Source organism: Oryctolagus cuniculus, chromosome 1 (assembly GCF_964237555.1).
Source record: "Oryctolagus cuniculus chromosome 1, mOryCun1.1, whole genome shotgun sequence".
Lineage (NCBI taxonomy): Eukaryota > Metazoa > Chordata > Mammalia > Lagomorpha > Leporidae > Oryctolagus > Oryctolagus cuniculus.
Window position 1 is genome coordinate 68,728,812 of NC_091432.1, and position 25,337 is coordinate 68,754,148.

General features: G+C 43.4%; 1 protein-coding gene across 1 annotated transcript; it reads right to left on the reverse strand.

The window, feature by feature from the left end:
• Nucleotides 1-2,134: 2,134 nt before the first annotated feature.
• CLNS1A (chloride nucleotide-sensitive channel 1A) lies at nucleotides 2,135-25,320 on the reverse strand. The gene is given in 7 exon segments (NM_001171027.1): nucleotides 2,135-2,856; nucleotides 6,200-6,289; nucleotides 10,400-10,573; nucleotides 11,783-11,890; nucleotides 12,552-12,650; nucleotides 18,226-18,362; nucleotides 25,147-25,320. Coding segments are annotated over 6 exon segments (711 nt in total). The 5' UTR covers nucleotides 25,272-25,320; the 3' UTR covers nucleotides 2,135-2,856; nucleotides 6,200-6,221.
• Between the last annotated feature and the right edge of the window lie 17 nt (nucleotides 25,321-25,337).

The window sequence follows — 25,337 nt, forward strand, 5'->3', positions numbered from 1 at the left end:
GCCAGGAGCCAGAAGCTTCTTCCAGGGCCGGCGCTGTGGCGCAGTGGGTTAAAGCCCCAGCCTGCAGTGCCAGATCCCATACAGACGCAGCTTTGTGTTCCGGCTGCTCCTCTTCAGATCCTGCTCTGCTATGGCCTGGGAGGGCAGTACAAAATGGTCCAAGTCCTTGGGCCCCTGCACCCTCATGGGAGACGCAGAGGAAGCTCCTGGCTCCTGGCTTTGGATCGGCTCAGCTCTGTCAGCAACAGCTGAGAGCTGGATCAGAAGTGGAGCATTCAGGACTCAAATTGGCGTCCATACGTGAATTCAGCACTGCAGGTGGCAGCTTTACCCAGTACACCACAGTGTGGCCCCTAACTTTGCCTTTCAAATAAAATGAATCTTTGAAAAAAAAATGAATAAAATGTGAATCAAGGGTGGGTATGGTGGTGTGAGTTAAGTTGCTACTTGGGACACCTGCATTCATCAAGTATCACCACTGCTGCCAATCGCACTTCCAGCTAATTTGCATGCTGTGATGCAGTGAGGATGATGGCTAAAGTACTTAGGACACTGCCACTCATGAGGGAGGTACAGATGGAGTTCCTGGCTGCTGGCTTTGGCCTGACCAAGAATTGGCTGTTGTGGCCATATGGGGAGTGAACCAGCAGATGGAAAATCTCTTTTTGTTAGCCACCCTGCCTTTGAAGCAAATCTTAACAAAAAGAAAAAAAAAAGGGTGGAAGAAAGGTTCAAATGGAATTTCTAAAAGCAGTTCATGAAACTATCTTGATTGTTTAGTGAAGAATGTATAAACTCCTGGAATAAAATTATGGGTGCTGTTCAGATTGGTAGCAGACAAATCTGGGAAACTACCATTCTGTCTACTGAAATTTTAACATTCAAAATCCTGTAGAAGAGAGAATTTGTGTAATACATGTAAAGGACCTAGGACAACAACTGGTACAAAGAAGGTCTCAGTAAATCTTAGTTTCCCTTTCCAAGTGTGTGTGTGTGTGTGTGTGTGTTTAATTTACTTGAAAAACAGAGTTACAAAGACGTAGGGCCAGAGAGACAGAGATCTTCCATCTGATGGTTCACTCCCCAGATGGCTGCAACGGCCAGAGCTGAGCTGACCCGAAGCCAGGAGCCAGGAGCTTCTTCCAGGTCTCCCACACGGGTGCAGGGGGTCCAAGGACTTGGGCCATCTTCTACTGCTTTCCCAGGCCACAGCAGAGAGCTAGATCGGAAGTGGAGCAGCCAGGACTTGAACCGGTGCCAAATGGGATGCCAGCACTACGGGTCAGGGCTTTTACCCACTGCACCATAGTGCTGGCCCCCCAAGTGGCTCTTTTAGTTGCCTATTATAAGGTTATTTTTAAAAAGGTTATAAAAAGGAAATTACTTTCTTCAGTCTGCCTTGCAGGATGAGGATGACCAAATCTACTAAAAAGAACACTGAGCCAAAGTGTGTCAAATTGGACCTTAGTATTAACTAGCCAAATGTTTTTTTTTCTCTCTCTTTTTAAATTTATTTATTTGAGAGGTGGAGTTACACAGAGTGAGAGGGAGAGACAGAGAAAGGTTGTCGGTCCATTGAGTCACTCCCCAAACGGCCACAATAGCCAGAGCTGCACTGATCCAAAGCCAGGAGCCAGGAGCTTCCTCCTGGTCTCCCACGTGGGAGCAGGGGCCCAAGGACTTGGGTCATCTTTCACTGCTTTCCCAGGCCACAGCAGAGAGCTGGACTGGAAGAGGAACAACTGGGACTAGAACCGGCGCCCATATGGGATGCTGGCGCTGCAGGCAGAGGATTCACCTACTGCACCACAGCACCGGCCCCTCAAAGGTTTCTGAATAGCTTGTTAAATCTGGTGGTATCTGAAGTCCAAGTTAAAATTTATAATTACAAATTAGTTTCTTAATATTCAGCTGTTTGTGTAAACTAAAAATTGAGAGTTGATAAATCTAAGAAATTATTCTTGATCCAAGAAGAAATCTTTACCTTATTAAATACCTGCCAGAAATTCTAACTGTACAGTTTATTAACTTCATATTTTCAACAAAAGTGTACAAAATGAAGACCAACAGATCCTCTTTTTGCCATAAAAGCACTTCTTATTAATGGGTTTAGTCAAGAATGAGAGCACAATAATATAGAAAACCTAGATTTATTTGTTAAGCTATTACAAAGACAAAACAGTTATCATTTGAAGTACTTTGAGGGCTTCATAACAGTTTCACTTGTTCTGTTACAGAAAACTAGCCTAGCGACTGGAAACCAGAGATAACCCCAGAGGTTGTAACAGAGCAGACAGGGAAGCACGGTGGAAGGAGCAAAGGCTAGTCAGAAGCATCTGTGGAAGTGTGGTACAAGTGCCTGGGAGGTTTCCAAAGAGGTCACCTAGTGATGCTGAATTAATCTGGGTCCCATTTCAGTAAAAGACTCTGTGAATGAGCAGCAGATAGGATTCCTCTGAGATCTCTCTCTTTTTAAGTGATAAAGGTATCTTTAGTCCCAAAGAGGCATATTTTAGCTTCAGCCTCTCCCACCCAGTCTACCCACACCTCCCAGCTCCTGTGCATTTCACCACATAGGCCTGCTAGCTTACAGAAGACATATACAGTGAAGGCAGAAATTACAGACCCACCCAAAGGGGAACCAGACAGAGAAAATTCAGGGGTGATAGACTACAAATACCTTCCTAGTTAATTCACCTTTGTTAATAAAGGTCATAGTTTCTTCTGCTGGTGACAACTTGCTGTTTCAAGAAAGAACTGGCTCAAGTGAGTTTTGAAGAAGCAAAAACATTTTCATCAACCCCACTCCAGACAGGAAGAGGCACCAAGTCCTTTCCTACAGTTATAAAGCAGAATCTGGAAAACAAAAGGATTACAATGTTTATAATTGTAATAATAGCAAGTATTTATCGAATGCCTTAGCAAGAGTACCAGGGCCTGAGATATAAGAGTATGTCCTGTCCAAAGGAACAGCCAGTGTGACAGTGTAACCATTCCAGCATTTACCCAACTCATGCACTGCGAGGTCCAAGTTCCCTTAACTAGAAATTATTAGTGGTTGCATAAACACTCTAATAACTTCCTGTTCATTCTTTAAAGGCACATACAGTATTAAGTGATACAAAATTTACAAAGACTATCCGGAATTCAGGTCAATTATCCAGAAGAATAACATGCACCAATTTTATGAGTAAAATATTTCCCTGCCTCTGAGGTCTAGCATAAAATGAACAGAAAACAAACCACTGGCTCATTAGAAAATCTGTGGCTATTTTATGGTTATTTCACGATTACAAAGAATCCTAACAACCCTTGCCAGGGACTGCTGTAACACCCCATTTGCATAACCATTAGTGACATACCAAATGAGTTTCTCATAAACATTATTAACAGAGTGGCTGATGTTCTCTGAAAAGTCTACTTTTCAAGAAGAAATATGCAAAAACCTGAAGATCAAAAAATCTTTTCCCCAATTTCAGTAAAACAGTTACTATACAAGTATTACCGAAAAGAAAAAAAAAATTAGCATGCTATGAAGAATGTGATGACAAACAAGGAAAGGACAACTTAAGTTGATCCCATGAAGTAACAGTGAAGTTATTCACATCTGGAACTGTGATCAGTATTAAAGTTAAGAGTTCCAGTGATATGAAAAACATGGTTTTAGCAGAGCTGATATTATACATTGTACATTTTAGATTGTCTGGCTACCAATGACAAAATAAATGTGGAGGCTGGCACTGTGGCTCACATGGCTAATCCTCTACCTGCGGCACTGGTACCCTGGGTTCTAGTCCCAGGTGGGGTGCCGGTTCTGTCCCAGTTGCCTCTCTTCCAGTCCAGCTCTCTGCTGTGGCCCGGGAGGGCAGAGGATGGCCCAAGTGCTTGGGCCCCTGCACCCACATGGGAGACCAGGAGGAAGCACCTGGCTCCTGGCTTCGGATCGGTGCAGCGCCGGCCATGGCGGCCATTTGGGGAGTGAACCAACGGAAGGAAGACCTTTCTCTCTGTCTCTCTCTCTCATTGTCTGTAACTCTACCTGTCTAATAAATTTTAAAAAATAAAAAAAAAATTGTGGAAACAAGAATTAAGTATTCAAGGGAAGAGACATAAATCACAGAACTCTAAGAAGTTATTCTCTGACAGTTCTACTGGCAGGACCGGAGAAGAAAGCAGAGACCCACTACCTGTTAGTAAAAGCATTAATGTTACATCCACAATGGTAATAATTTGTAGGGTAAACGGAACTTTAAAAGGCTGGTTTCCAATATAAAATGGAACAGGGAATAGCAAAACTTTCAACTGGGGAAAAAAACCGCCCATAGTTCAGAACTAAAGTCTATGCCAAAATAAAACAGAGAATTTTGACATATTTATCCTAACAGGAAACAATGAAGGACCTCAGAATCTACCTAGGTAACTGACAGAGGAGCAGAGTCTAGTCAATCTACATAGATGTTGCCATGTTTTATCACATGCTTCAATATTATTGTACAGTCAGAGGTAGGAGAAAGGACATTGAGAAAGGGATAATTTAACTGTGAAAATCTTACAGCTTAAATAAGAAGGACTATTTGAGCCAGCATTGTGGTGTAGTGGGTAAAGCCACCACCTGCGACTCCAGCATCCTATATGGTTGTCAGTTCCTGTCCCAGCTGCTCCACTTCTGATTCAGCTCTCTGCTAAAGGCCTGGGGAAGCAACGGAAGATGGCCTAGGTGTCTGAGACCCTGCTATCCACGCAGCAGACCTGGATGAAGCTCCTGGCTCCTAGCTTCAAGCTGGCTCAGCCCTGGACATTGTGGCCATCTAGGGAGTTAACTAGCATACACAAGATCGATCTCTCTCTGTGACTCCTTCAAATATATATAAACAAATCTTTAAAAAGAAAAGAAAAAAGAAAAAAGAAAAAAGAGAGAAGAGAGAAGAGAGAAGAGAGAAGAGAGAAGAGAGAAGAGAGAAGAGAGAAGAGAGAAGAGAGAAGAGAGAAGAGAAGAGAAGAGAAGAGAAGAGAAGAGAAGAGAAGAAAGCTACTTGCCTAGCTGTCTATGACAGGAACAAATTACATGACTCTTCAGTTAATATTTAACATACAGTTTAATACTCAACCTGCCAAATGGAAATATATTTCTCACTGTAAGCAGCAAACAGTTAAGGAGGAACTTCAGGCAAAGCTCAGGAGAATGCGTCAGAGGAGAGAAAACTGGCAGAGGATTATGCTGACCATAAAGTAGGCAGGAAACAACTTGGGAAATAATGGCTCTTTGGACTGCACAGACCTGGTTAGCAATCAGCCTTCAAGACTGACGTGCCTACAACCATGGTCCTCCATTATCCTTAGAAGGGCAGTACCACATACGAGATTATGATTAAAGGCTTCAACTCATTTTGGAGTGACTTCCACTTTTCTGTTGAAAACCAGTGAGTTGCAGGGCCAGCACTATGGCGTAGTGGGTAAAGCTGCCACCTGCAGTGCTGGCATCCCACACGGGCTCCAGTTCAAGTCCTGGCTGCTCTACTTCAGATCCAGCTCTCTGCTATGGCCTGCAAAGGCAGAAGAATATGGACCAAGTGTTTGGGCCCCTGGACCCACGTGGGAGACCCAGAAGAAGCTCCTGGCTTCAGATCTGCACAGCCCCGGCCACTGCAACCATCTGGGGAGTGAACCAGTGAATCGAAGACCTTGCTCTCTCTGTCTCTGCCTCTCAGGAAGGAAGGAAGGAAGGAAGGAAGGGAAAAGCAATGAGTTGCATCAAATCACTTTGTGTTCTCTAATGATCACGTTAAGGTTTCAAACATCACAAGTGAAAAAAGTTAAATCCAGAGCAAACTAGGACACGATCTCAGGCCATACTGCTCCCAACTGAGTCTACAGAGAGAGCTCCATTTCTGAACAAATGACTAATAACCATGGCTAATCGTGCAAACTCACTGAAGTTAGGTCAGTGTCTTATTCTTCTGCATAGTCTCAATGCCTAAAGCAGTGTTTGGTATGCACAGCAGATGGTAAAACTGTCATGCATGCAGCCCTCTATTTCTTAGGGGAAAAAACCATGTAATTGGGAATAACTTCAGAAATGGATAACAACATTTTCTGAAACTGCTAATTCTATAGAGCTCTCTTGAATTCTGAAAAGAAAAATTGGTCGTTTCATATGATTTTCATGTTCAGTGACAAGGGAGAAAATAAAACTACTCACCTTCCAGCCGCATAAATCATTTTCAGTGATCAACATCTGCATCTTCAAACTGTCCAGCAACTGTTGGTGTAGTGTCTACCTCCATGCCATCTGAACAGAAACAGTGTTGCTCAGCAATACTCATGAGCACTTCAGACAGGTAAAGAGTCGATTTATAATGTTCACCAGAAGGAAGCTAGTGCCCTCTGCTGGTTAACATTACTATTTTTCCTCTTGTTTGAAAATTAAAGTATCAAGGAACAAAAGAAAAATGGATTTAGGCCAAATAAAATTCTCAAACCTCAACACTAAAAAACTCTAGGTAGCAGCCGGCGCCGTGGCTCACTAGGCTAGTCCTCCGCCTTGCGGCGCCGGCACACCGGGTTCTGGTCCCGGTCGGGGCGCTGGATTCTGTCCCGGCTGCCCCTCTTCCAGGCCAGCACTCTTCCAGGAGTGCAGCGGAGGATGGCCCAAGTGCTTGGGCCCTGTACCCCATGGGAGACCAGGAGAAGAACCTGGCTCCTGCCATCGGATCAGCACAGTGCGCTGGCCGCGGCGGCCATTGGAGGGTGAACCAACAGCAAAGGAAGACCTTTCTCTCTGTCTCTCTCTCTCTCTCACTGTCCACTCTGCCTGTCAAAAAAAAAAAAAAAAAAAAAAAAAAACTCTAGGTAGGCACTTACAAATGCAGTAAGTTTCAGTTGTTTACACTTCACAGATCTGCGCTAAGTACTTACTATAAAGATTTTTTTTTTAACTTTTATTTAATGAATATAAATTTCCAAAGTACAGCTTATGGATTACAATGGCTTCCCCCCCCCCCACAACTTCCCTCCCACCCGCAACCCTCCCCTTTCCCGCTCACTCTCCCCTTCCATTCATATCAAGATTCATTTTCAATTCTCTTTATATACAGAAGATCAGTTTAGCATATATTAAGTAAAGATTTCAACAGTTTGCACCCACATAGAAACACAAAGTGAAAAATACTGTTTGAGTACTAGTTATAGCATTAAATCACAATGTACAGCACATTAAGGACAGAGATCCTACATGAGGAGTAAGTGCACAGTGACTCCTGTTGTTGACTTAACAATCTGAACTTACATGGTAGACCTGGCTGCAGGTCCTGGCTCCTGACTTCAGTCTGGCCCCTTGGCCATTACGGCCATTTGGGGAATGAACCAGTGGATGAAGATCCCTCTTTATCTGTCTGCCTCTCCTTCTTTCTCTAAGTATGCCTCTCAAATAAACATATTAAAAAAAAAAAAAAATTGTGAAGGGATGGGCATTTAGCTTAGTGCTTAAGATACTGCTTGCAATGCCCACATTCCATACCGGTGTGCTTGGGTTCAAGTCCTGGCTCCACTCCTGATTTTCCCTTCCTGCTAATATGCGCCCTGGGAGGCAGCAGGTGACAGCTCACATAGCTGGGTCCCTGTCACCCACAAGAGACCTGGAGTTTTTAGTACCCAGCTTCAGTCTGGCCAAGCCCCAGCCAACGGTTGGGAGTTCAGTTTGTTTGCCTTTCAATTAATAAAAATAATTAAAAAAAAAAAAAGCCAAATAGTTTTAAAAAACCAAGTTTGTTGACGGGCAGGTGTTTGGTCTAATGGTTAAGCTGCTCACTGGGACACCTGGACCCTACTTTGAAGTATCTGATTTTGAGTCCCTGCTCTGGCTCCTGAACCCAGCTTCCTGCTAATGTGGACCCAGGAAGGCAGAGGTGACAGCTCTGGTCTTAGGGTTCCTGCCACTGACATGGAAAATCTGACTGCAGTTACCAGCTTCTGGATTCAGCCCGTGGCTGTAGCAGGTATATGGGAATGAAGAACAGGAGCTCTCACAAAGGAAAAAAAAAAAAAAAAGTTAAAGTTTGTGGAAAAACAGAATTAAAAGACTTTCAGTTTGATGCAAGAGTTTTTGAAATGCATGCAGATTTTTCATAGCATGCAGTTTTCATTACATTTGTGAAGCCTGCTCACATGCCCAGATTTTACAGTTTTTCTGTACCAAAGTAAACTTGCACGTACATTTTCAATTTTTTTTTTTTTACATTTTATTTGAAAAGCAGACAATCAGACAGACAAGATAGAAAAACAAAGGATCTTCCATCCTCCAGTGCACTCCCCAAATGTGGTTTGGCTAACACAAAGCCAGAAATTCCATCTGGATCTACCATGTGGGTTGCAGTGACCCAAATACCTCAGCCATCATCCTGCTGCCTCCCAGAGTGTGCACTGGAAGGGAGCTGGAAGTGGAAGCGACACTCAGTGCCCACCCCTAAAACTGTCTTTTAATTCCATTTGAAGTTTTTGAAGTCCTCACATATAGACAACTTCAAGATGTTAACGAGGCTTATGTATAAAAGTTTCAAAAATTTCATGTTAGAGAAAAGTGTTTGTGACCTTAAAAGTCTTTGCTATGGGACCGGAATAATATGGAGCAGAAAATTCTATTTTCTAATGTTCTAAATTTTTTGATTATGAACACTGATAGCTTTTGTAACTAATACAAAAAGACACAAGAAGTTGGGACTGGCATTGGTGGCACAGCTGATTAAGCTGCCACCTGTGACATCAGCATCTTATATGTGTACCAGTTAAGAGTCCTGGCTCCTCTACTTCCCATCCAGCTTCCTGCTAATGCACTTGGGAAAAACAGCAGAACATGGCCCAAGTGCTTGGGTCCCTGCATCCACTTGCGAGACCCAGATGAAGTTTCTGGCTCCTGGCTTCACTGTGGCCCGGTCCTGGCCATTGCAGTCATTTGAGGAGTAAACCAGCAGATGGAAGATCTCTCTTTCTCTCTCTCTCTCTGTAACTGCCTTTCAATTAAAAACAAAACAAACAACAAAATCAAAAGACACTAAAAATTATGCAAGAATGGGAATTAAAAAAATTTTTTTTTTGGTCATTTGACTGGCAGAGTTAGAGAGGAGGAGAGACACAGCACGGGGAGAGTTATCTTCCATCCGCTGGTTCATTCCCCAAATGGCTGCAACAGCAGGGACTGGGCCAGGCCGAAGCCAGGAGCCCAGAGCTTCTTCTGGGTCTCCCACATGGGTGCAGGAGCTCAAGCACGTGGACCAGCTTACCCTGCTTTCTCAGGCACATTAGCAGTGAACTATATCAGAAGTGGAGCAGCCAGGTGGGATGCCACCCCTACAAGCAGAGGCTTAACCCGCTATACCACAATACTGGCCCTGGGAATTCTTATGTAATGGTACTGAGAAATATAATTCTACATTGGCTTCCTATCCTTCAAGAGTTTTTTCTGAGATTTCATTGTCTTAGAGTATTCTGGTGGATGCGTATCTCCCCAAAATGCATGTTAAAGTCCTTATCTCCAGTACCTCAGAATATGATCTTATATGAAGATATGGACCTTACAGAGGTTTACAATGAAGTTAAACTGAGGTCATCAGAGTAGCCTTTAATGCAGTTGGACTGGTATCCTCATGGCTAGGCCATGTACATAGTTTGCAACACACTACTCTAGATGTTTCTGTAGAGGTTTTTTTTAGATGAGATTAGCCAATTTCTTAAAATAAATCTCTCTAAATACACACATAGACGGAAACATCCCAACATTTTAACCTATGAAATAAATAGTAAATTTTAAACAGTAACAGCAGTTATTACAGGAGAGACAGGTAAAATGCAGGGATGTCTCTGTGTGTGTGCATGTTGGTTTTGTTTCTCTGGGGAATCCTAATAGAAGAGAGAAACTTGGGACCCAGACACAGAGAGAGGAAAAGCAATATGAAAACACAGGGAGAAATTAGTCGTGGATAAGACAAGGAAGGAGACCTGGGCACAGATCTTCCCCCGACAAAATCTCACAGGGAACTATGCTGGGACTTCCAGCCTCCAAAGCTATGAGACAACAAAGTTTTACTGCATTTAAGCCAAGCAGTCCATGGTACTTTGTTTTGACAGCCCTAGGAAACTAATACAGATATGCAATGGATAGTTAATCGTAAACAAATATTTGTCTCAGGAACATCAAAAAATACAGTTAAGGGGGAAAAATAATTTCAAAAAATTATATATGAATCCCCTTTGTATGTAATTCTCCATTTGCTTAAGTACTATAAAGAGTTAATTCAGAGATTCTTTGTCTTAAGAGTTCCCTAAAGAACCTATATGTCTGCCCATAAAGTCCCCCATTTTCTAAATGGCCACTTGCCTGTTCACACTGCAGAGACAGGTCACTCACCTTCATAATCTCTTATTGAATCTTCCGTCCGAACTCCAGCCATGTTATATTGGCTGCTCACAGACTGAGAAAGCATTCCTTCTAGTCTCTCCAATGTGGCTTGGCCTTCTGCTGTTAAATGGGACAATCCTTCTTCATAGGTATAGAACGTAGGGATATCCCCCTGTCCTTGTTCTAAACAAATAAAAAAACTTACAAGCGGTCACATAATAACTAAAAAACACATGGGTAACCAATAAAGCATTTGCTGAAGATGTAAGGAGCAGTGGAAACAGGCTTTCAGGAAAGTACTTGTCTTTTCAACATTCATTGACAAAGTTGACCCTTGAAGACAGAAATACAAAGAAAATATACCTATCATATAAGATGAAAAAGGATTCCAAGAAGTAATGCCAGTAAACAGCAATTCCCAAAGAATCACACGTTCTAGGACTGCAATGAAAGAGGGTGCTCGCAAGGCCAGGGACTCCTATATTATACCAAGGTGAGAATTTTCAGGGGAGTGCTAATTAGTTTGATGGGAATTTGTATTGAAGGCTTTTCCTGATTAAAATACATGCTCCTTAAAAAAAAAAAAGCAGAAAAAACAACCAAAAAGGGACAAAAAAATTAAAAATATTAGAAAGAAGAGTAAATATTTAGCCAGCACCGAGGCTCACTAGGCTAATCCTCCACCTGCGGTACCGGCACTCCGGATTCTAGTCCCGGTTGGGGCGCCGGTTCTATCCCGGTTGCTCCTCTTCCAGTCTAGCTCTCTGCTGTGGCCTGGGAAGGCAGTGGAGGATGGCCCAAGGGCTTGGGCCCTGCACCCGCACGGGAGACCAGGAGGAAGCACCTGGCTCCTGGCTTCAGATCGGCACAGCGCGCTGCGCCAACCGTAGCAGCCATTTGGAGGGGGGTGAACCAACAGAAGGAAGACCTTTCTCTCTGTCTCTCTCTCTCTCTCTCTCACTGGCTAACTCTGCCTGTCAAAAAAAAAAAAAAGAAAAAAAAAAAAAAAGAAAAGAAAGAAAGAATGAACGAACGAAAGAAGAGTAAATATTTAAGTATATGATAGAGAATCCTAGAGATGAGTTTGTCTCAGCCTAGGAAGGAAATGCACAAGGAGGAAAGGGCATAACAGAAGTGGAGAAAAGAGAACAGCAGGTGCCTCAAGAGCTGCAAGACGCCATCAAGCTGAGGACTACATTCTAGTCTAGAAAAGCAATGGAAGAGATTCTTAAATGAAGTATGGTTCTAGGAAAAAAGAAATGACTTTGGCAGTGACCTGTTTGAAGGAACATGTTAACTATAAAGACCTACAATCCTCTGTCTACAGTACACATAAATGCTCAAAAATGAAACATTAAAGCAGACAAACATTTAAAAAATCTATTCACTAACCATGTGCTTCCACATCATATTCTTCTCCATCATAATCATCTGAATCTTCATCCTCAGGGTCTGGATGCAAGGCCTGACATTCACACATTGCAGTGAACATTGCCTCCACTAAACAAGAAAATGAAGTTTTAACTAAGACTTTTCACCATACAATTTTAATAAAAACCACCAGTGCTAAGAAATTTAACAGGTACACAAGAGGTATACTAGGATAATGTCTGCAAAACCTGCCAGATTCCAAGTAGGACCAATTCTGGAAGTGCCTGAGGCAATGGGCAAGTCACAAAATAAATGTTCATTCTGAGATATTACTGAGATCTCTTCATGGCTAGTTGGATTTTCTGAGAAAAGGGGCCAAGTCCTTGTCAGATCGTTGGTATCAGGGGAATGCCTCTCTCAACCGACAGGGCTCTTTCTAGTTGTCTTGGCATCATCTTCTTGCAATTGCTGTGACTCCTTTGCCATTCATCCTTTAGATGAGATTCGAAGTCAAGAGCATCAATCAATAAAATGAATGAATAAAACTGACCCTCCATTAGCAAAACATACTAGGTAACATGTTACATACAATATGCTTGCTACATTCACAATCGTTATTATAAGTGTCTGTTCTCAGTATTACAGACACAAAAAAGAAAGGGCAATACAACTGACGAAATGTTGATAAAAGTGAGGTGTGTATGTAAGACAACAAGAGAGAGACCATGAACGGGGCTGGGGGAGGACGCTTGTGAAAAAAGGGAAAAGAATCAATACACGGAACACTCACATGCTGATTTATCACCAGGTACAAATCTAAATTCAGAAATAGGTTCAACATCATCATCACTGTCTTCCTCTTCATCAGCAACAAGTTCTTTTGATTCTTCTGGAAAAGGAATAAATAACTTTTTAATATGCCATGTGTTTGACTTAAAAAAAAAAAAGCTAAGAGAATTTCCTAGAGGATGCTTACTGATAAATCTGAATGTTGCACTTCAATTTTTATTTCCAATCGTGGTTATTTTTTAAATTATTTTATTTATTTGAAAAAGTTACAGAGAGAGGTAAAGTCAGAGAGAGAGAGGTCTTCTATCCGCTGGTTCACTCCCCAACTGACCGCAACAGCCGGAGCTGCGCCGATCTGAAGCCAGGAGCCAGGAGCTTCTTCCAGGTCTCCCACGTGGGTGCAGGGGCCCAAAGACTTGGGCCATCTTCCACTGCTTTCCCAGGCCATTAGCAGAGAGCTGGATCGGAAGAGGAGCAGCTGGGACTAGAACCAGCACACATATGGGATGCCAGCACTGCAGGCTGGGGCTTTAACCCACTGCGCCACAGCGCTGGCCCCCCAATAGTGGTTATTTTAGAGCTTAAAAAGGCTCTGAATAGTCTCTGGTCTAGCTGCACAGTGCTTCACTGAGTCCTAAGGATTCCAGAGCCCCTGTGAGGCCAGAATGAGGATGAAAAGACCCAAATACTCAGGTTTCTAATAAGTATAGTTCCAGTCATCTGCTTCTTTTCCCTTTCACCTTGAAACAAAAGGTTCAGCAACACTCTGTAAATCACTAATGTGGTTCATCACCAACAATTTACAGATGAGAAAACTAAAGTCCATAGAAGTCGACTGACCCAACATGTAAGTCAACCAGGTCTGTAGATAAGAAAGAATACAGATTTTTGTTAAAGAAAACTAGCATTATGCTGGTAGTAGTGAAAGCTGCTATAATCACCTTAGAGATACTCATTCCCTACTACCTAGCAATTCCACATCCACATATTGTACCCAAGGAATTTCTGCACAATACTGATGTACTGTATGAACTAATGAAATACTCTTTAAAAAAAGCTAGTTGCAGAATGTATATACTATTTATTTACATTAACATTTTAAATACAAAACAAAACCATTACATGTTGTTTATGAGCATATATGCACACACATCATCTCCTGCAGTCAGAGTAGAGAAGGAAATGCGTAGCCAAACAAAAAGGGTTTTAAGGGTCAGTGTTGTGGTAGAGCAGGTTAAGCTGCCTCCAGTGATGCCAGCATCCCATACGGGTACCGGTTCATGTCCCAGCTGCTCCACTGCTGATCCATCTCCCAAGTGTTTGCACCACTATACCCATGTGGGAGACTTGGATGAAGCTTCTGCCTCCTAGCTTCTGCCTAGCCCAGCCTAGCCTTTGCAGCCACTTGAAGAGTGAACTAGCAGATGGAAGATCTCTCTCTCTCCCCCTCTCTTTCAAATAAATAAATAAATAAATATTTTAAAAAGGGGTGGGAGTTTCAGCAGATTGATGTTTTCTTAAAAAAGCCTACACTAATTATGAAAAAAGTTACAATTTGCACTAGATATTGAATACCTGTTTTACTATTCTCTGTGCTTTTCAATATGCTTCGATTATTTCATAATAAAAGGTATGTTATCAAAACATCTAAATAGATGCTCAAAATTGATAATAATAAAAAATTAAGGCCGGCGCCGCGGCTCACTAGGCTAATCCTCCGCCTTGCAGTGCCGGCACACTGGGTTCTAGTCCCGGCCGGGGCGCCGGATTCTGTCCCGGTTGCCCCTCTTCCAGGCCAGCTCTCTGCTGTGGCCAGGGAGTGCAGTGGAGGATGGCCCAGGTGCTTGGGCCCTGCACCCCATGGGAGACCAGGAAAAGCACCTGGCTCCTGGCTCCTGCCATCGGATCAGCGCGGTGCGCCGGCCGCAGCGCGCCGGCCGCGCCGGCCATTGGAGGGTGAACCAACGGCAAAGGAAGACCTTTCTCTCTGTCTCTCTCTCTCACTGTCCACTCTGCCTGTCAAAAAAATTTAAAAAAATTTAAAAAAAATTAAAAAAAATTAAAAATTTACTATAAATTATAAATTTACATAAAAAATTAAAATTTACTATATTAAAGTTACCATTGACAAAAATGTCAATTATTGGGCTAGCCATGTGACATAGTGGGTAAGGCCACCGCCTGTAGTGCCAGAATCCCACATGGGCAGTGGTTAGAGTCCTAGCTGCTCCACTTCCCATCCAGCTCTCTGCTATCACCTGGGGAGGCAGTGGAGGATGGCCCAGGTCCTTAGGCCCCTATATCCACATGGGAGACCCGGAAGAAGCTCCTGGCTTCGGATTGGCACAGCTCCAGCCGTTGCAGCCACCTGGGGAGTGAACCAGTGATGGAAGGCCCCCTCCCCCTGCTGCCTCTCTGTAACTCTGCCTTTCAAATAAATAAATAAATCTTAAAAAAAAAAAAGTTAATTGTCCATGCTGATGAAGATAAGTAGAAAGGTGGTACATATTTTTTTTAAGAGATTTATTTATTTATTTGAAAGCCAAAGTTACAGAGAAGGAGACACAGAGAGAAATCTTCCATCTGCTGGTTCAATCCCCAAATAGTCTCAACAATTATGGCTGGGCCAGGCCAAAGCCAGGAGCCAGGAGCCAGGAGCTTCTTCCAGGTCACCCACATTGGTGGCAGGGGCCCAGGGACTTGGGCCATCTTCCACTGCTTTCCCAGGCGCATTAGCAGAGAACTGGATAAGAAGTGGGCAGCTGGGACTCTGCAGCCAGGACTCGAACCAGCACCCATGTTGGAAGCCAGCACTGCAGGCAGCAGCTTAATCCACTGTGCCACATCACTTGCCTCAAGGTAGTACCTTTATATACACCACTACTGAAAGTGTAAATTGATGTAAACTTTTTGGAAAGCAATGTCACAAAATACGTTAAGAGCTTTAAAAATGTTTCTTACCTTAATGCAGCGATTTTACTCATACGAAACAACTAAAGGGTTATATCACTAAGTCCTTTTTTTTTTTTTAACTTTTTATTTATTTAAAGACTTATTTATTCACTTGAGAGGCAGAGTTATAGAGAGAGGGAGAGACAGAGAGGTCTTCTATCCAATGGTTGACTCCCCTAAATGTCTGAAATGGCCAGGGTTGGGCTGATCCAAAGCCAGGAGCCAGGAGCTTCCTCCGAGTCTCCCATGTAGGTACAGGGGCCCAAGCACTTGTGCCACCCTCTGCTGCCCTCCCAGGCACATTATCAGAGAGCTGGATCAGAAGCAGAGCAACTGGGACACAAACCGGGGCCCATATGGGATTCTGGCATCGCAGGCAGTGGCCTTACCCACTATGCCACAGCGCTGGCCTCTGATGGTCATTTTTTAAGAGATACTTAATGAAAGCAGACCAAAGAGAAAAATAAATGCAGAACTTGGAGAATCACAATGTGAAGAGCTAAGGCTACAAAAGCATGATCCTAACATGTGTAACTTATGAGAGAAGTTCAAGATAAGTAGGACTGGAGAACTACTGAAATAAACGTGACCCAGGAGGGGCCAGCGTTGAACATAGGGGGTTAAGCTGCCATTTGCAGTGCTGGCATCCCATATGGGTTCCAGTTCTAGTCCTGGCTGCTCCACTTCCAATCCAGCTCCCTGCTAATGCATTTGGGAAAGCAGTGCAAGATGGCCCAAGTCCCTGGACCCCTGCCAACCATGGATAAAGCTCCTGGCTCTGGCCTGGCCCAACCTTGGCTGTGAACCAGCTGATGGGAAACCTCTCATTTCTCTCTGTCTCTCCCTCTCTCTCTCTCCCTTTCAAATAAGCAAAATAAATCTCAAAAAACAAAAACAAACAAAAACCTGACAGAGGAAGAACCCCTTACTCTAGTAAAATGGAAAATCCTAATATTTTTATAAGGATATAATCATAATCACATCAATGTCAAGCAAATAATCATATACAGCATACATTTAAAATACCTACCCCAAACCACTTGAACTATTAGTTTGTATTTTAGAACTTGCAGTAGCTACATTTTAAATAAGCTCCCCAGGTATTTCTAATATGCAGCCAGGTTTCAGAACCAGATATTAACACAAACCCCTAATTTTTTAGATGAAAATTGAGGCTGAGAAAGATGAAAATGACTTGTCTAGCAAGTTAAGCAGTTTAATAATTGAATAAGTTTTCTTATTCAATGCTTTTTCCTCCTCTGCTAGTATCCTACCTCTTCAGTCTTTTAATTGATAAGCACTTTTGCCCAGTAACAATGCTGGAGACTATTTAGGGACATTTCACACAAGCATTAGGAACTGGCTGTCAAGACCACCTTTAGATGTTATACTTGAGGGCTGGCAACGTGGCGCAGTAGGTTAATCCTCTGTCTGCGGTGCCAGCATCCTATATGGGCACCTGTTTGAGTCCCAGGTGCCCCTCTTCCAATCCAGCTCTCTGCTGTGGCCTGGGAAGGCAGTAGAGGATGGCCCAAGTGCTTGGGCCCCTGTACCCATGTGGGAGACCCGGAAGAAGCTTCTGGCTCCTGGCTTCGGATCGGTGCAGGTCCAGCTGTTGCTGCCAACTGGGGAGTGAACCAGCAGATGAAAGACCTCTCTCTGTCTCTGCCTCTCCTTCTCTCTCTGTGTAACTCTTTCAAATAAATAATAAATAAATCTTAAAAAAAAAGTGTACAAAAATGGTTGAACATGAACTCTTAAAAGATTTATTTATTTTGCGGGAGGGAAGCCACAACAATGCAAAAGTTGCACTTTGTAAATTCACATTTATTAAATTAAAAAAAAAGATTTATTTATTTAAAAAAATTTTCCAATAGCTGCATCAAGTCATTACCACTTAATGAGGCAGGGCTTGCCAACCTTCTAAAAATGAGTAAATAATTAGTTTCACAGCTGAATATAAATGGTCATATTATATCTGAATGATTATTAAAATCCTCTTTTGAAGGCACAATAGCTTACAAGGGAAATTCATGGGATTATTTCTTTTACATGATTTCAGAGGAAAGCTCCTCATCATTTTAAAAGCAAACAACTTCACCAGATTTTCATTGATCTTTACAGTTATCTCCAGCAGCAAAACTTGGGAATCTTGTAACCCAGGGTTTCTCAATCTTGTCACTACTGACATTTGGACTGGATAATTTTGTTGTGGAAAGGTTCCCTGTACATTGTAGGATTGCAATAGCATCTGTGGCATCTAACTATTAGATGCCAGTAGCATTCGGACCCACTCCAGTGGGAATGTCATTACCAAATGTAAAGACAGAGGGTGAGTGGAGTTACATGAAAAATCCTCCCACTCCCCACTGAAAAGTGTCACTACAACAAAACAAAAACAGTTTTATCCTAAATTCTTAGAAAAAAAAACATACTGCTTTAAGACAAAGAGAAGAAACCATTAAAACACAGAGGAAGAAGCACAAAACATATAACCAAGCAACAAGAGAACTGTATGTGCAAAAATATGGAACATAAAAGGTATAAACACAAAACAAATGCTCATAGGACTTCAGGTGTCCAAATTATTTTACTATGCTAAAACCTTGCTTAGTAAGTTGTTATCCAAAGTGGGCCCATGGCTTGAATATATCATCAAAAATGCTTTTTAAAGTATATCCTGCTACCAAAGAAAGCATTAGATTAAATTACAGCATACCTACCTCCAAATTTGGCATTTACCATAACATACAAATGCTCTTGTGGATAGGCATTTGGGTCCCTGGATACCGCGTGTAAGCTAATGGTGGGATATTCCAGTGAGAATCCTAATCCAGAACCATCTAACCAAGACAGGCGGCTGAAAAACATGTTTTAAGCAGATTAGTTTTAGAGATTAAATCTTAATTTAAAACCTCAAAGCTTATTCAGGTCCAGCTTAGAAACACTTAGGCATTTGAATAAATTCAAGTATACTGTGTAGAAATATTCCTAAAATTAGAAATTCAGCAGTTGGAATTGAATTTTAAGACTAATTCTGTAATGATCCCTTTTCCTCTAGCTATAAATTGAAAAGGATTTGAAATGCAATTTTTATAAGTCACACATGTGTTTCTAAGCCTTTTATGCTTATTATTTGGAATGTCTTCAAGTGCCCTCTATGCTTCTGCAAATCCTTCTCATCTAATTAAGCTCCAGCTCCTCCATGAGGCCTCCATGCAACTACTTTGGCCCATGATGCTTTCTTCTAAGTTGCACTTACACTAATATACTACCTAGCATTTAACTCTATGATAATTAATCTTATATTTAATTATCAATAATTAAAGCAGTTGGAAGACCTCTCTCTCTCTAACGCTTTCAAATAAATAAAATAAATCTTTTAAAAAATGTTAAATAAAAGAATGTGATAGGGCCAGTCCTGCTGTTAAGTAGCTCACCTTCCATCAGCCAGTTCTGTCTGGGATGCCAGTGCTGCAGACCAGGGCTTTAACCTGCTGTGCCACAGTGCTGGCCCCTTTATTTAATATTCTTAAAAAACATAAGCACAGGGGCCTGGAACAGAGTATGGGGTAAAGCCACCACCTGCAGTGCCAGCATCCCATATGGGCACTGATTCGAGTCCCAGCTACTCTTCTTCAGCTCCAACTCCCTGCTAATGTGCCTGGGAAAGCAGTGGAAGAGGGTCCAAGTACTTAGGCACCTACAACCACATGGGTAACCCAGAGGAAGCTTCTGGCTCTTGGCTTTGGATCAGCCCAGCTCTGGCTACTGCAGCCATTTGGGGACTGAACCAGTGGATGGAAGTTATCTCTCTCTCTCTTTCCCTCTCTCTCTGTAACTCTGGCTTTCAAATAAATACATAAATAAATAAATATTTAAAATAAATATATATATGTATAGTACTCAGCAGTAAAGTATGCAATAAATATCTGGTAATCACTAACTTCTCCATTCTCCACTAATCCTACATTACATGACATATACATGAAATGGCTTTAATCACAAGTCAGAAAAGAATTTATTACCTTGAAAGATAAATTTCATGATGAGGTCTTTTATTTATTTTGCAGCTTTAAGAGATAGTCACAGGGGCCAGAGTTGTGGCACAGCAGATTAAGCTGCTGCCTGCAACGCTGGCATCCCACATGGGCACAAGTTCAAGTCCCGGCTGCTCCACTTCAGATCCAGCTCCCTGCTAAGGTGCCTGGGAAAGCAGTGGGAGACCTGAGTGAAGCTCCTGGCTGCTAGCTTGGGCCTGACCCAGCCCCAGCTTTTGCAGCCATTTCGGGAGTGAACCAGCAAATGGATGATTCTCATTCTCATTCTCTCTCTCTCTCTCTCTCTCTCTCTCTCTCTCTCTCTCTCTCACTTTTCTGCCCTCCCTTCCCTGTCTGTAACTCTGCCTTCCAAATGAAAAAATAAATTAAAAAAAAATATATAGTCACAGATAAGCTAGGTTTAGTTTGTCCTCAAACACGATCAAACACAAATATCTTACTGATGTAACAAAAGGAACATATCACCAAGATCAGCATATTGAGTTTTGAATAGGGGTTGCTGAATATTTTAGTAATACTTCACCCATTTGAATTGTACTGCTTAGCAGGGAAAAGTAATAAGCAAAAATTCCTGAGGAAGTCATAAAATATGTTAATGCAAAATGAGGCTCTACCTTCCTGGTTAAGACTCCCGCATCCCACATCAGAATGCCTGAGTTTGCCTGCCAACTCCGACTCCTGATTCCAACTTCCTACCAATGCAGACCCTGGGAGGAAGTGGCTCTGTAAGTCAACTAAAGTCACTGAATTGTACCTTTATTTATTTTTAGTTTATCTGAGAAACAAAGAGAGAGAAAACTCCCATTCACCAGTCCACTCTCCAAATACCTGTGAAGGCTGAGGCTGGAACAGGGACAAAGCCAGGAGCTGGGAACTCAAAGCCGGGCTTCCTCCTGTATGGCAGGAACCCAATCACTTGAGCCATCACTGTCGCCTCCCAGAGTCCAAATTAGCAGGAAGCTGGGAGCCAGAGACAGACGCCAAATCCAAGCATTCTGAAATAGGGCCCTGGGTGTCAGGTGTCTAGGTAAAATGCCCACCCCAAAACTGCTATGTAAATTACTTAAATAGGGCTGTTATTATAAAAGAAATTTAGTGCAAAAACACTCATTTCACCCTATTTTCTACACAACTTCAACAAATCTGGCAGTTTAATTTCTAACCAAGCAAAAACAAAAGCATAAGAGAACCTAGGACTCCCCTGGGCAGGAACAGTGTACAATGTGGCAGTGTGAATTCATTCGTGTTCAGAGTGAGGGGAGGCTGAACTATATACCTCAGCCCCCTAGAAGGAAATCTATGGCTAATGGTTCATCTATGTATAACAAAAGCAGCACCAAAAGCAAAGGCAGAATATTAGGTTGCCCCAACATTTGTAAAACTCTATACTAAAGCCTATTTAACTGTACACTTAAAAACAGCAAAACCAAGAAAATAAGGCCTGTCATTTGAAAAGATTTTCAGCAAACTTGGTTTTGCCTTTTTTCTGGTGTTCCTGGCTCCCAGGTTTGATTTGGCCCAGCCCCAGCTGCTGTGGGCATCTGCGGAGTGACCATGCAGATTCAAGAACTCTTTCTCTCCCTGTGTCTTTGACTAAGAGGGGCGGGAAGTCAGCACTGTGAGGCAGCACATTAAGCTGCCACTGAGACAACAGCACCCCACAACAGTGTCAATTCAACTCCCAGCTGCTCTGCTCCGGACCCAGCTTCCCGCTAATGAGCCTGGGAGGAAGCGGCTTAACTTGGGTTTCTGCCTCTTACCCAGGAGACCTGGATGGAGCTTCTGGCTCCTGGCTTTGGTCGGACCCAGCTGGAGCTTTCCTGGGCATTTGAGAACAAATCAGCCAATCTCTCTGTAACTCTGCCTTTCAAGTAAATAAATACATCTTTAAAAAAAAAAAAAAAAGATCTCCTAGCATTATCACAACTCAGAAAAGAAGGTCCTAGACTTGAGTATCCAAAATCACTTCAAATATATAAAGTCACAAAACTTTAATGATTCAGTCAGGAGATGAAAAAACTGAAACCCAAACATACAACTGATGTATACCAAATTATAGACTTTACTTTAAAAAGAACATAATAATGCCTTTGTAGTTTCTTACTGCTGACAGAACACAGATGCTGCCACCGCACAGCACTTCCATGAAGTGCTCATAATCTTTCTTCAAGATTTATTTATTTGCTTATTTGAAAGGCAGAGGGAGAGGGAGAGACAGAGACAGACAGACAGATAGACATACACACACACACAGGTTCTACCCACTGTGTTCACTCCCCAAATGCTCACAACAGTCATGCTGGGCCAGGCCCAATTCAGGAGCCTGGAACTCAATTTAGTTCTCCCTCGTGGGTGGCAGAGATCCAACTACTTGGACCATTACCCGCTGCCTTCCAAGGTGTCCATCAAAACAAAGCTAGAATCAGAAACGGAGCCAGGATGCCAATCCAAGCACTCTAATATGGGAGGCAGGCACCCCAAGTGCCATCTCTAACACTGTGCCAAACACCAGCCTTGTTTCCTCTAATTAGATCATGTCCCAGGGCCTACCCCATTCACCTGGCCAACTGTTAATATCATTGGCCACACTTTTCAGGAAGCCTTCCCACTTTGTTAAAACCCATCAGGTCTTGGAAATGCTAAGTGGGAAAGAACAAAAAAATGAGGGGAACAAGACCAAGGAGGTGTGACTAACAAGTAAAAAAGGATGATCAGAGATATCCAAGGTACTGATAGTGTTGTTCTTGTATTCCTTGTCAAATAATGCTTATTTGTTTATGTTCACCTACTTTAAAGGCATAGCAACATAGAGAGAGAGAGAGAGAGAGAGAAAGAGAAAGTGAGAGAGAGATATCTCATTCAATGGTTCACTCCCCAGACGCCCACAAGAGCCAGGGCTGGGCCACACTGAAGCCAGGAGCCAGGAACTCCATCTGGGTCTCCCACATGCAGAGCAGGAACCAAAGCACTTGGCCCATCATCCACTGCTTTCCCAGGGCCACTAGCAGGAAACTGAATCAGAAGCAAATGAGCCAAGGTAGGAACTGGCATTCTGATACAGGGTGTGGGCGTCCCAAGCAGCAGTTTAACCTGCTGTGCCACAGAGCCCACCAGGATATACAGGTATATTTATGTATATATGCTTTAAATCATACATCTATAACATTCTTTCTGCACGTATATTTTACCAAAATACATTTTTTTAAATAAAAAGATTTGTTAGTGAAAACGTGAAATAAATAATATTTTAAAAAAACAGGAACGGGGGCCAGCGCTGTGGTGCAGTAAGTTAAAGCCCTGGCCTCTAGCACTGGCATCTCATGTGGGCACGGGTTCAAGTCCCAGCAGCTCCCCTTCCGATCCAGCTCTCTGCTATGGTCTGGGAAAGCAAATGGAAGATGGCCTAAGTCCTTGGGCCCCTGCCCCCACCCAGAAGAGGCTCCTGGCTCTTGGCTTCAAATCGGCTCAGCTCTGGCCACTGCAGTCATTTGGGGAGTGAACCAGCAGATGGAAGACCTTTCTCTCTCTTTGTCTCTACCTCTCTCTGTAACTGTCTTTCAAATAAATAAAATAGATCTTTAAAAAAAAAAAAACAGGTAAGAAGTTAAAAAGTTATACTTCTTGAGTATGCAAATCATATTGCGCTTATACAGAAGAATATCTTTGTTCTTTGAAGATTTTTTTTTTTTTTTTTTTTGACAGGCAGAGTGGACAGTGAGAGAGAGAGACAGAGAGAAAGGTCTTCCTTTGCCATTGGTTCACCCTCCAATGGCCGCCGCTGCAGCCGGCGCACCGCGCTGATCCGATGGCAGGAGCCAGGAGCCAGGTGCTTTTCCTGGTCTCCCATGGGGTGCAGGGCCCAAGCACCTGGGCCATCCTCCACTGCACTCCCTGGCCATAGCAGAGAGCTGGCCTGGAAGAGGGGCAACCGGGACAGAATCCGGCGCCCCGACCGGGACTAGAACCCGGTGTGCCGGCGCCTCAAGGTGGAGGATTAGCCTATTGAGCCACGGCGCCGGCCTTGTTCTTTGAAGATTTTAAAGTATTTACAAATAAAGTAAAAACATATTTGCAAGTCTCAAGTAGCTCAAGAATTTAATATGCCAAATAATTATTGAATCATTAAGAGACCATAGAGGTATTAACAACACTTGCAATTTTCCTTTACGTTTGAAACTTTCCATAATGTAAATATCTTCCCATAGAATGAAATTGTATAAAGAAGAGCCAAATACAGAGATGCCACGAAGAAAAAAGGACTGGAGAGAGGCAGGGAATATCTCTGTGTTCCATGCTCTTCCCAAGATCACCAGATTTCCTTGTGGAACTCAACGGCAGCTTTTCAGGTTTTATTTCCTTTTAACTGCTCTTTCCTCCTCTTTTCTCAAGCCTCATCTCCATGACTCATCTCTTAGTGTAAGTGCCTCCCCACGGTTCTACGCTTGGCCCTCTTCACTTCCAGGTTATCCAATCAATTCCCTCGACTTCCAAATCTCTAATTGTGTTTCCCTAAATTACATGAGCTTATGTTGAACCACACCCACTTTCAAACCAAACTCATTATCTGCTCCTCAGCCCAAATTTGCTTTCCTCCCCATCCATGTTTACTATCTCACTGATTGGCCAAAAGCCCAAGCTTTGCCCAAGTTCTCCTCTACACCAGTAATTTTCTACAGTTTTCTGTGCCCAAGACTCTGTAGTAGGCAAAAAACTGGCCCTCATGACTTTCATCCCCTGGTACCATGCCTGTGAATGTTATGTGGCAGAAGCGACTCTATAAATGTATGTAAGGTTACTAAGAACCTGACAATAAAACACAAACAGATTGGCCTGGGTGATCCGGATGGGTCCACTGTAATCACATCAGTCCTTAAAAGCAGAGTTCTCTGGCTGCTATGTGATGTAGCAAAAGGGGGAGCCGGGGAGGTTTAATGATCAGGAAGATTCCATGTGTCACTGTTGATTTGAAGATGAAGGGGACCACGTGTCAAGGGCACAGGGACCTCAGTCCCACAACTGCAGCCTCTAAGACAGGTTTCCGTGCCAGGGGATCGATTCCAGGGCCCCCACAGGGGAATCAAGTCCCTGTGGCTGTGACCTCCGCCTGCGTGGGGTTGAGCACGTTCCTGCCTCCCCTCCACATCTACAGAAGAAAACCTACATTCCTTAACCAAACTCTCAACATCCTCCACCATCTGTTCGGAACCCACATCTCCCGCACCAGTTCAGCCGGAAACACGGGCACACCAAAAACTACCTCAGAGCCTGGAACTCAAAACCTTAAAAAGGGACCATGAGTTACGAGCAAGGCACACGCCAGATCGCCGGTACACAGGCGGTTAGGGGCACAATACACGAGGAGAAATTCCGGCTGGAGAAGACAGGCGGGGAGACTCCACAGGGGGAGGCCACTAGAATACTCCAGCCTTCCTCCCAGCCCGGGCACCCTCGAGGCGACGCGCCGCAAACGCCGCCGATCCCGGCAGCCCGAGCCCTCATTTCGCCCGGCTCGTCTACACCGCCGGCGCCAGCAAGGCGGGAGGCGGCGCGCAGGAGGCCAGTGCTGGGGAACCGGGACCCTACCTCTCAGCGATGTAGAGGGTGCCGGTGCCGAGGCCCTTCCCGTTCAGGACTGCCTCGGTATCCGGCTGCTGGTGCCGCAGCCCTTCCGTGGGCCCGGGAGGCAGGAAACTCCGGAGGAAGCTCATGGCTGCACCGAACGCGGAACGCACACCGGCAGGCAGCTGCGGCACAGCGACCCCACCTCGCTCCGA